The sequence below is a fragment of the Diabrotica virgifera genome, chromosome 5, assembly GCF_917563875.1.
Source record: "Diabrotica virgifera virgifera chromosome 5, PGI_DIABVI_V3a".
Taxonomy (NCBI): Eukaryota; Metazoa; Arthropoda; class Insecta; order Coleoptera; family Chrysomelidae; genus Diabrotica; species Diabrotica virgifera.
In genome coordinates this window covers 46,971,320-46,983,822 of record NC_065447.1, presented here as the reverse complement: position 1 = coordinate 46,983,822, position 12,503 = coordinate 46,971,320, and the positions used below count along the sequence as shown (strand labels likewise).

The window sequence follows — 12,503 nt, the reverse complement described above, 5'->3', positions numbered from 1 at the left end:
AATTTTTATTCGTCATAATTTTTGAACGGTCAGATCGATGTGTCTCTTATTTTGGTCAATCGTTACACTATTGCCACCTAATCAACTGATTTATTCAAACTAGAAAAAACTCAGGTCCGGCTTTAAAAAAATTAGTTCGTTTTGGTCTTAGAAAAAATTTCACCCTGTATAAGCTTCTTGAAAACTCTAATATGAATTTTACAAATTAGACAAATAGGCAATTAAAATAACATATTTATTTTTTTCCGCACACGATTACTTAATTTTTTATAAAAAAATCAAATCTGATTATGAATTAAAAGTTTGGTAAAGTGAACCATAGATTTAACAAAATTAACTTTTATTACCAAAATTAATTTTTTTTGAACAAATATTTAATTTGTGTTACCACCAATCAACTGATTTATTCAAACCAGAAAAAAATCAGGCCCGGATTTAAAAAATAATTTCGTTTTGGTCTTAGAAAAAATTTCACCCTGTATACGCTTTTTGAAAACTGTAATATGATTTTTACAAATTAGACAAATAGGCAATTAAAATGGAGTATTTATTTTTTTCCCTACACGATAACTTAATTCTTTATAAAAAAAATCAAATTTGTCTATGAATAATTAAAAGTTTGGTAAAGTGAACTATAGATTAAAATAAAAATAACTTTTATTACAAAAATGAATTTTTTTTAAACAAATATTCAATTTATGTTATCACCCAATCAACTGATTTATTCAAACTAAAAAAAAATCAGGCCCGGATTTAAAAAATTAGTCTGTTTGGGTCTTAGGAAAAATTTCACCTTGTATACGTTTTTTGAAAACTCTAATATGAATTTTACAAATAAGACAAATAGGCAATTAAAATGGCATATTTATTTTTTCCCACACGATTACTTATTTTTTTATTAAAAAATCAAATTTGACTATCCATAAAAAGTTTGGCAAAGTTTTTGCATAGATTTAAAAAAAAATAACTTTTTTTACAAAAATTAATTTACAAAAACAACGTTTTTCTTAAAATTAAAAGTTTTACCATTTTTTTTTCTCTAACACGTCTACATCTAAAACTTCCCATAACACTTCTTTTGGACTCTATAGTTTAACATAGACGTGATCAAATTGATAACTTTTAAATTTTTCCACCTAATTTTTGCGATTTACAAGTTTGCAACTTTTACAAGAAGAAGACTGAAAGTCTACAACAATTTTCATAGTCTTCACAATGGTAAGAGGTATGTGCTGTAAAAATTTCAGAAAAAAATATTAAAATGGAACAGAGTTGTAGCGAGTTAAACCGTGAGTTCATTTTTTTTTTCATTTTTAGGTTAAAATTCCGATTTTGACAAATTTGATTTTTTAATAAAAAATTAAGTAATCGTGTGGGGAAAAAATAAATATGCCATTTTAATTGCCTATTTGTCTTATTTGTAAAATTCATATTAGAGTTTTCAAGAAGCGTATACAGGGTGAAATTTTTTTTAAGACCAAAATGAACTAATTTTTTAAATCCGGACCTGATTTTTCTCTAGATTGAATAAATCCGTTGATTGGATGGTAACATAAATTACTTATTTGTGCAAAAAAATTAATTTTTGTAATAAAAGCTATTTTTTTTAAATACAGGTTCACTTTACCAAACTTTTAATTCATAGTGAAATTTGATTTTTTATAAAAAATTAAGTAATCGTGTGCGGAAAAAAATAAATATGCCATTTTAATTGCCTATTTGTCTAATTTGTAAAATTCATATTAGAGTTTTCAAAAAGCGTATAAAGGGTGAAATTTTTTCTAAGACACAAACGAACTAATTTTTTTAAAGCCGGACCTGATTTTTTTCTAGTTTGAATAAATTAGTTGATTAGGTGGTAATAGTGTAACGATTGGCCAAAATAAGAGACACATCGATCTGACCGTTCAAAAATTATGACAAATACAAATTTCTGTCAAAATGCGAAACTCGCCCTGTATATTATTAAACAATGGGAGCAGACACTTTTTATTGGTCATTTCTTACTCCCCATAGGAGTCTCTATACGAGGTAGGAGTATGTACAGTTCCTCATGACTCACCCTGTATAGGGGAATCAATAGAGATTTTGACTTCGGAAAAATCAAATAAGATAGAACTTTTTGTAATTTGATTAAGAAATGTCTAATAAACAACATATCAAAAAGTTCTACTCCAATAGAGGGTGCTTCATTTTAATTAAACAAATGAACTGTGAAATTAGTTGTTTTTTAAAATAACTCCAAAAATATAGACTCCGTCTTCGAAAAAAACTGAATTAACCATTGAAAAATTCAGAAAATTCCACAAAAAAAACATTACAATAAACTAGCGTTCGGCGAAGAGCACGGTTGAGTTATTTTAATATAATTCCTCAACTAATGGCTCAAATGAAATTTTGCAAATTTGACATGAAAGATTGACAATTAAGCTATTGTATGGTTATAAAAGAAAGAAATAAAATATATGGGCATACGTACGGTGTGAGCGGAAAATGAGGCTTACATGAGTTTTGTAAATGGTTTACGAATGTGTAACTAATACAATTTTACCTATAAAACACTCAAATGTTCACAACTTACCTTTCCAACTTCTTACTAAATAATGTTTTATTTAAAAAATTTCAAAAATTTAATTCAAATGATACGACGACACGTCTCAAAAAATTTAATTTTTGAAAACTTCGTAGCTTTACAGAATTACTACCATTTTAAGACGGTGTTACTCAAGTTTGAACAGATTTATTAAAATTTCATAGGTGTTTCTTTAAAGCTTAGGATGTAATCTTTAAAATTCACTGAATTATTTTACTTTAGAAATGAAATAAATAATTTCTTTCTGAGAAAATTAAGAAAGATAAAAAAATGTAATAAAAAAACCGGAAATTACCAGCTAAAAAAATGTTTATACAAAGTGATCAAACTTTTTTCTGTAGAACTTACCTAAAATACATTTAGTAATAAGCTTCAAAAATATAATTAATGTTCAACAAAAATTTTTTTGGGCTGTTATAGAGTATGTCTGCGTAACTGGGAACCTATTTACAACTTTTTTATTATCAGTTTTACGGAAAAAAAGTTATTCTTTATAAAATACTCTGCATCATATACATATAGAAGCTAAGATTCAACCATCAGCTATCTAATTGTATGAATTTTATACGAGGAATGTCAAAAAATATGAATTTTACTCAAGACTAAAATTACTTTACCCTACACCCTTCTAATTGTAATATTGTGATCTATAAAGGCACTTAACTCTTAAGAGAAATTTTCTTTTTTTACATACCTCGCATAAAATTGAAAAAGTTTGATATCTGATAATTATACCTTAAATTTTAGACCAGGTAGAGCATTCTATAAATAATAACTTTTTTTCTTAAATTTGATAATAAAATAATTATCATAATTTGTTGTCTGTTGTCCGATTGTAGTGATTTTTGAAGTTATACTTCTTTACGTGCGTAATGACGGTGAAATTTTATATGGGAAAACCTAGCGACCGGGCGCATGCGCATTATAACTTTGTTCTGATTGGATGTTCAAATGACATGACAAAAATTATCCAATATGGCAGCTGTGGCACAGCTGTGGGACTGTGGTTTGGTTATAATGTATGCTTGTTGCGTTTTAAAATTTGTTGGAAGAGAAACAAACAAACAAAAAGTTAGTTAATGGTTATACTGCCTTTTTAAATAGTTTTCATATTATATTTTTGGACTTATTTACATAGAAGAGATGATTGTTGCATGCCAATGTGAAAGCTCATCAAACTGTGACTAGTATGAGTGCCGCAGATCTCGCTTATTCAGAGCTAAAGAATCTTTCACTGGTAAGTGTTTTATAAATAGTTGATCAAATTTTGTTATGATATTTGAACATAGCCACTTTGCACGACGCAAGTGATTGCGAAATTTATTAGTCGTTATACGGGCTCCGATACCTACCTTGAACCTACCAAAATATATAAGTAGTATGTAATACTTTTATTTAAATAATATTCACCTACTATATTGTTTTCTTACTCTATGTTTTGTTGTATTTTTTCAATTCTAAATCATTTCAATTCAAAATCAAAATAATTTGATTTACATAAGTTAAAAATGTCAAAAGGTTAATCTGTTTAGTTAGACGATCTTCGCACATAATGACAAGCTGTCTCTGTGGCGAAGTTTTAATGCGGGTGACTCAAAATACAACGCAAATACCAGCCGCTTGGTAAGTTGGTTCGAATCCCAATAGAAACTTTTATTTTTTTATTTTTTTTATACATTTTATGATTGTAAATATATTTATTATATAATTTTATTTTCAGAAAATACGTATTTAGTTAAAAATTTTTCCGACAATTAATGTTCAGAAATCATTTGTGGCATTTTTAATGTACTTGTGTGTGTTTTATTTTTTTATTATTTTAATTTTTGGCACTGTTTTAATAAAAATGTTTGAGAAGTAGTAAGTATAAATTAATTTAATATTTAAATAAAATATAAATAAAAAGTATATTAATTTCGTTTATAATCATATAATCATATAATAGAAGTATAACTTCTTACGTGCGTACAAAGTACACACACATTCTTTTTTTTTTTTGTATGCCATAGCCTTATTCTTTAAGAATATCGATGTAGTAATATTGTTGCTGAACAGGTAAATGTCATTGTATACCGGGTGTAACAATATTACTGTGTTTTTCCTCAAAGTTTGGAGTATCCTGTGGTATATTCTAGCATTAAAAAAATATTGAAGTTAAAACTCAATTGTAGCCTTAGGCTTTATTAACATTCTGCTAATAAAAAAGTTAGGTACTTTGACAACTAGTCATGTTCTTCATCAATACAGGGTCTTTCTAAATAGGTGCGACAAACTTTAAGGCGTAATTCTGCATGAAAAAATAATGACCGTTTGATTTATAAACATATGTCTGCAAACGCTTCATTTCCGAGATACGGGATGTTAATTTTTTTCTTACACACTGACGATTTATTTATTTCTCTAAGACCGGTTGAGATATGCAAATGAAATTTGGTGGAATTTAAGAGGTCGTTATTGCGCATTTTTTGACATACAATTAAGTATTTTATATTCACCATTGGCGTGCATATGGGTCATATTACCTGTATGCACGCCAATGGTTAATATAAAATTTTTAGTTGTATGTAAAAAAATGTGAAATAACTCCCTCTTGAAACCTACCTTTCATTTACATATTCAACCGATTTTAGGGCAATAAATAAATCGTCATTTTGTAAGAAAAAATTTCACATCCCTTATCTCGGAAACGAAATTTTTGCGGACATATGTTTATTAAGCAAACTGTCATTATTTTTTCATGCAGAATTACCCCTTAAAGTTTGTCGCATTTTAAGGGGTAAAAAATATGGCTAGTTGTCAAACTACCTAACTTTTTTGTTATCCAACATGAGTGAATGAGATAAAAAATAGAATGTTAGGAAAGCCTAAGGCTACAATTGAGTTTTAATTTTAATATTGTTTAAGTGCTAGAATATTTCACAGGGTGTTCCCAACTTTGAGGAAAATCACAATATTATTGTTACACCGGGTATACAATGATAATATTACTACATCAATATGCTTAAAGAATAAGGCTAACACATACAAAAAGAATCACTCCAATCGGACAACAGGTTTAGGAAATTTAAGATATCAAAAATGTCCCATTTTTAAGGTGGTGCCTTTTGCTGTTAAGTGTACCTATTATATAGGATAACAATTGTCGATGTTCTATTTGTCCTATATGTCGTACAGTTCCTATTTCAAATGTGCCATTTGGTTTTGTGCTAATTCTTTTTTATGTTGTATATTATCTGTTAAAAATAATTAGATACATTTGATTCAAACGAGAAAAATTATAAGAGCTTGTTCTAGACAAAAATTAATTATTAGTGTATGATAAATAATTAAGACTGTTAATTTTAGAAAAGGTACCATTATGACCGTCGCCATTTATATCATTCCCTCTTGAAATACCCATTCCAAAACCTTTGACGTTAAGTGCAGGGTTCGCAAATGTTGACGGAACTATGCGCTGACCAAAACCATTTTGGATCCCATCACTACTTCCCATAAATACATAGACTGCTCCTATACCATCGTCTTCGAAAGGAGCAGCAATTGCAATATCTGAAATGCAACATTTATTTATACCTAAATACCATGTAGTTTGTGAAAATGCGAAAATATAATACAGTGATGAGCTAATAACCGGCAAAATAACGCAAAAGATGGAAAACATAATACATTGCCAAATAAAAAGAGATGAAACTAGTGGAGGTGGAAATTATCTTTCTAACGTATAAATATTTAACATTACATTACAAATATTCCCACCATTAGACGTTTGTGACAGGAGTATTTTAAAAAATTCTACTGTTACAATGACAGCTGTCATACTACTCTGATACGTCTAAAGGTGGAAAACTATGTAATCTAATGTTAATTTATACGTTTATAACGATAATTTCCACCTCTATTAGTTTCGTCTCTTTCTGTTTTGCAATGTATTATGTTTTCTATCTTTTGCGTTATTTTGCCGGTTATTAACGCGCTTATCACTGAATCTAAGCCGGCCAATAATTGGAAAAACTTTGATCATATCTGTACCTCAGAGTCAGACGAACGTAGGTCCAAAAATTGTGATTTTCGAGCTTTTGATGTTTTGTGTGTAAAATTTAATTCTACATCGAGCCATAATAACGTAACTTCTTTAAAAACTATACTTTCCAAATTAGCCAAGGTTATAAGAGCGTAAGTCCTTCCCCATATCAGAGCCAGAGAAACGTTAGAGCCACTTACTACATTATGGCTCTGAGGTTTTGCTTGAAACCTGTAAAACGTAAGTCCAAGCCGGACCTACGCCACTGTGGCTCTACCGTTAATAATAGTGTATCAGACCCAAGTCCACCATTTTGCCGCTGTAGGCTTTTGAACAGCCCTCTGGTGACTGCAGCTCAACTGGTCCCTTCTAGTGACTCCGATACAGAAGACAATAAAATGTAGGGAGTCAAGAAAAAGGCAAAAAGCGAGTAAGACATGAAGAAAAATGGAAAAAAAATATAAGGAAGAAGAATAGACTTGTTGGGAAGGAATTTGTTAACACAAAAAATATGGTTGTTAAAAAATATCAATAAACCCCCTTGTTATGATAAGTGTCGCCTAAAATGTAACCAGAGGTTTACAGAAGAAGACAGATTAAAAATACACTCTGAATATTGAAATGCTGAAAGAAACTGGGACTCAAAATGGCAGCTTGTATTGTATTGTATAAGCACTAAGCCAGTTTAGGCAACGTCAGAGAGACCGGACAAGAAAGAACAAATCTGAAAGTCATTCGTTTTTTTTAATTACATAAAAAAGAGGAAGTAATTTGCAAAATGCTCTTCTTAAATACACTTTCAATTTCAGAAACTTTCATGAGAGTAGCCATAAATAAGGCCAGTGCATCTGGATTGGTAACTACAGACCTTAGGGAAAATATATGCCAGGTAATAAAATACCTATAGATAGACTATAGATGAAAGCCACTACAGCAGGGAAAGGTCTCAACAAAAATATTTGGGAAATCACTTGAACATTTCTACAATATACGCATTCTACGAGGAAGAGTGTAAAAAGAACAAGTTAAACCAGAAAAAAAGTGGATTTATTCTAAAAATTTTAATGAAGATTTCAACTTGTCTTTTCATTCACCAGACAACGATACATGTGATGTTTGTGATAGCCTAGATTGTGAAATGAAAAATGAAAAAAATGATGAACTACTCAATGAACTGAAATTAAAAAAAATAAACACCTCGGAGATGCCTCATTAAGATATGAGTTAAAGAAAAAAGACAAACTTGAAAGAAGTGCTAACATAGGATCAAGAGTGATTATGTCAGATCTCCAAAAGTGCCTTCCAACACCAGACTTAAAAAACACCAAAAGTTTTTACTCAAGGAAACTCGGGACGTTACATAGTACTATTTGTGATGCAACAACTGATAAAACTTGGTGCATGATCTGGAATGAAGTTACAGCTGGTCGAGGAGGAAATGAAATAGCGTCTTGCTTATTTACATGGGCAAGTGAAGAAATTACTAATAATCAGCCTACTGATGTACTGACTATTTGGACAGATAATTGCAGTGGACAAAACAGAAATATGAATATGGTTTTTATGTATTTGTGGCTCTTGGAAAAAGTTCCTACTGTAAAGACAGTCAACCACAAGTTCTTATTGGCCGGACACACCCACATGGAGGTTAATTTAAAACACAGCATAATAGAGAGAGCTAAAAAACAAATAAAAACTAACACCATTTTCACTACAAATGCTACATGCTCAAAAAAAAATCCATTTGTTGTCAGACAGATGTGCATTAAAGACTTCTTTGATTTTCTCTTCTTGAGGAGCAAAGACGCCCCATTTATATCAAGGAAGAAGAACACAAACAAAGAACTATTTCTAATATCCAATGCAGTGTGGTTACAGCTTCGAAAAGGGGACAGTAAGCTATACTACAAAACCAGTTTTGAGGAAGATTCATTCAAAAGTGTTGAACTGAAAAGAAATCGGAAGCAAGAAAGGATTAATATGCCATTGGCAATTCCACAAATACGGGCATACAAAAAGAAAATAAGCAATGAAAAGTACAACGACCTCATGAACCTAATGCAATGGATCCCTGAAGAACACAAATCTTTCTTTGAAAACCTTCCACATGGTGAACACGAAGGCAACTTCCCTGAGGATGACTCGACTGCTCTTGAATAATTTTTTTTTCTCCTTACCTCTCTGACAACAATGTTCAAAATTAATTGAAAAACATTGACTAAATGCTAGTTTTTTATCTATGTTTGTTTATAATAATTACATGTTTTTAATAGTAGCACGTGAAGTTTATTTCTAAACACATTTTTTCCTAGACAAGTAAGTCCTATGAGGGATTTTTGTAGAGCCAAAATAACGCAAGTCCAGGAGTAAGTCCTACAGTAGGGTTTTGTGTGGAGCCACAATAACATAAGTCCACTTTTTGCAAAATGGGATATAATTTAGTAAAAAAAAAATCAAACAATAAATAAAGGATACTTATTTGTTAATAATACAAACAATAGTTTGAAGGTAAATTAAAGTGACAGCTTTGTAATTAAGCAATTAGGTAACTTTTTTAGTTTTTGCTGTCTCCTGAAAAGTTGGCTAAACGTGACTTACGTTTGTCTGGTTCTGAGGTACAGATATATGATAGTGCATCCAACGAAGTCGTACAGTTAGACCACAACTCAAAGGACTGGGTGGTCTGCTACAGTACTGCACAACTGATACCATCGACGATCTTGTCGAACAACACCGCAGTACCGTGGTGGGCCGAATGGGCCCTAGCTTAATATTAGATTCCTTAGTTTAAGCTATGGAGCATTCGTTAAATTATGTCAAATAATCGTTTCTGGCTATTACCAGAGGCGTAAGACATGGGATAGTGAATGGTTGACCCTTCTTAAATTCTCCACCACTGACGAAACTTTTATTTTAGCATAATTTTTAGATTCTCCAATACGTTCTATTTAAATAATTTACTCTTTATTCGCAACGAGAAAGTCATTAGTTTTTAATCTATTTGAAGTTAAAAATGAAAACCCACAGTTATTTTGATTAATGTATTATGTCCCTTTGTTTTAACTTAAAAGATCTCTAAAACTAATGGCTTTATCGTTACCAATGAAGAGTATATTATTTGCAAAGAAAATATTGGAGAATCCAAAAATTTCACTAAAATAGCAATGCCGCCAGTGGCATAGAATTTGGAAAGGGTCAATCATTCCATTTCCCCCGTTGTACGCCTCTGATACTAGCCAGAAACATTTGTTTGTTAATATAATTTAATAATGTGTACAGTACTTCCACTTGCTGCCAAGTATGACAAGGGTAAGTCAAATGGTTTTTATTAACTACGTAGCAACACGAATATTCAACTAAGAAAAATCTAAGAACAGTGCCTACGTTCCTTCCGATGAAGGCTCCAATAAGAGCCGAAAATCGCGGTTCAAGGGACTGGACTGCACTCCGTATTCTAATTGAAAAGTAAGATTGTTTTGCCTTCGCATTGCAACTGAATAAAAATGGTATACATTTTTATTTTTTATTTTAAGAAAAATATGTTTTATTAAAAATTACTTTTATTTTAAATAGTACATAAATAAATTTTTACATACCATTGAATGAATCAAGATCTATATCTCCTAAAGCTACAATGCTAGATCCAAATCTTGCTCTTCCTCTTCCTCCAACCAATTTTGTAGGGTTTCCATTTGCCTAAAATTCATTTACAAACTTATTAAGAAAATTTTTAAGTTTAAATGGGTATAACTGTAATACAAATAAAGATGACGAAATTGCAAAAGAATGTAGGGGTAAGGTAAAAAGAACTAGGGTTGGGGTTTATAAACTTCAACAAGTTTACATGTCACAGTTGATATATGCCGATGACCTGGTAATTGTGACAAAATCAGAAAAAGACTTGCAAGTGAATGTGAATGTTTGAAATGAAGTCTTCAAGAAATTTGGGATGAAAATACATATTGAAAAAACAGAAGCTTTAGTAATATCAAAAACTTAAAGAAAATATAAATGTAAAGCTGAATAATGAGACCATTACACAAGTAGAGGACTTCAAGTATCTAGGATCAACAATGAACGGGCAAGGAAATATAGAACCAGAAATAAACAGCAGGGTAATGAGTGCAACCAAATAATACTATGCACTAAATAAAAGTTTTATTAGGAAGAAAGAAGTAAGCCTGAAAACAAAAATGAAAGTATTTCAAACTGTATACGAGCCGGTGCTACTCTACGTTAGTGAAACGTGGACAGTGAACGACAACATCCGTAGTAAAATTCAAGCATGCGAAATGCGATATTTACGTGCGGTATCCGGGGTGACCAGACGTGATCGTATAAGAAATGAATAAATACGTGAAAGGTCCGGTGTTGGAAGGACCTTAGACAGACTTGAAACGAATCAGTTATCGTGGTTCGGACATATGGCGGGAATGAGTGAAGGTAGAACTGTAAAGAGGGTATGGAAAGCGGCATCTGACAACAAACGACGAAGAGGCAGGCCAGCAAGAACGTGGAACGCAAATATTGGAAAGGCTTGCCTAAAAAGAAATATTGGGTGGAGAGAAGCAGAAAGACTAGATACTGACCGAAAGGCATGGAGACGTCTGATTTCTCGACTTACCTCGACACCGTAAGGTATAAGAGGACAGCTTAGGTAAGTAAGTAAGTAAACAAATAAAGATAAAGTAATTTAACAAATTTTGTAATAGATTGCAATGAGCTTCAAACTCCATTTGATCTTGAAGATTTGGAGGTTGCAATGAAAACAACGAAGAATAGTACTCCTGGCTATGATTTTATTACCTATGAATTAATTTATAATTTACCTATAATAGCTAAGGAGCAATTACTTAAAGTTTTCAATAGTTGGTGGGTAGGAGAGCAATACATAGATCATTTTAAAAAATATATCATACAACCATTATTAAAAGCTAACAAAGACAAAAATTTATCTAAGTCATATCGACCAATTTCTTTAATGTCGTGTATAAGTAAAACCTTCGAAAGATTAATCAAAGCTCGACTAGAATGGTTTTTAGAATCAAATTGTATTTTACCTAGTACACAATATGGATTTCGCCGAGGCCTTGGATCATTGGATGTACTAACGAAGCTAGTTACAGATATACAAATTGCGTTGTCTAAAAATGAGTACCTAGTTTGTTTGTTTCTGGATATAAAAGGAGCTTATGATTGAGTAGATCTTAACATACTAAAATATAAAATGTGTTCACTTGGTTTCAATAATGAAATCTGTAATAATATATTAAATCTATATACTAATAGAACAATATGGATAAAAGATCATAGAAATATACTACACGGACCAAGAGTTGTAAATCAAGGTCTGCCACAGGGTTCAGTATTAAGTCCAACATTATTCAACTTATATTCTGCTAGTATTCATAGTTTGTTTGACGAAAACATTAAATGTTTACAAAATGCAGATGATATCTGTATATACTCTACCCAAAAAACCTACGACGACTGTCTACGGTCATTGAGGCATATAGTTGAAATTATTATACAATGGACAAATGAAAATAATATGACAATGTCCACAGAAAAATCCAATAATATGTTTTTCACCAGGCATAGGTTGCGCGCACCGGGAAACGTAACCTCGAGTGGGCGTACTATTATACCAGTGGTGAATCAGTATAAGTATCTAGGGATAGTACTAGATAATAAACTTCTGTGGACTAAACATATTCAATACATCAAAGGTAAGTGTGAAAAAAAAATAAATATACTAAGGTGTGTTACTAACAGAAAATGGGGTGCAGACCCCAAAACAGCTTTATTGTTCTACAATGCTTGTATTCGGTCAGTCGTGGACTATGGGTGTTGGATATATGGATCAGCAAGCAATACGAATTTAAAAAT

General features: G+C 31.2%; 1 protein-coding gene across 1 annotated transcript in view; it reads right to left on the bottom strand.

Moving 5' to 3' along the window:
* The window catches only part of LOC114331175 (integrin alpha-8-like), a 154,649-nt gene that overhangs the window by 83,521 nt on the left and 58,625 nt on the right, over window positions 1-12,503 (bottom strand). Inside the window, exons 10-11 of the mRNA XM_050652479.1 lie at window positions 10,211-10,310; window positions 5,948-6,142 (exon numbers count right to left, since the gene is read on the bottom strand). Of these exons, the coding sequence (XP_050508436.1) occupies window positions 5,948-6,142; window positions 10,211-10,310 (295 nt within the window). The remainder of the gene's footprint in view (window positions 1-5,947; window positions 6,143-10,210; window positions 10,311-12,503) is intronic.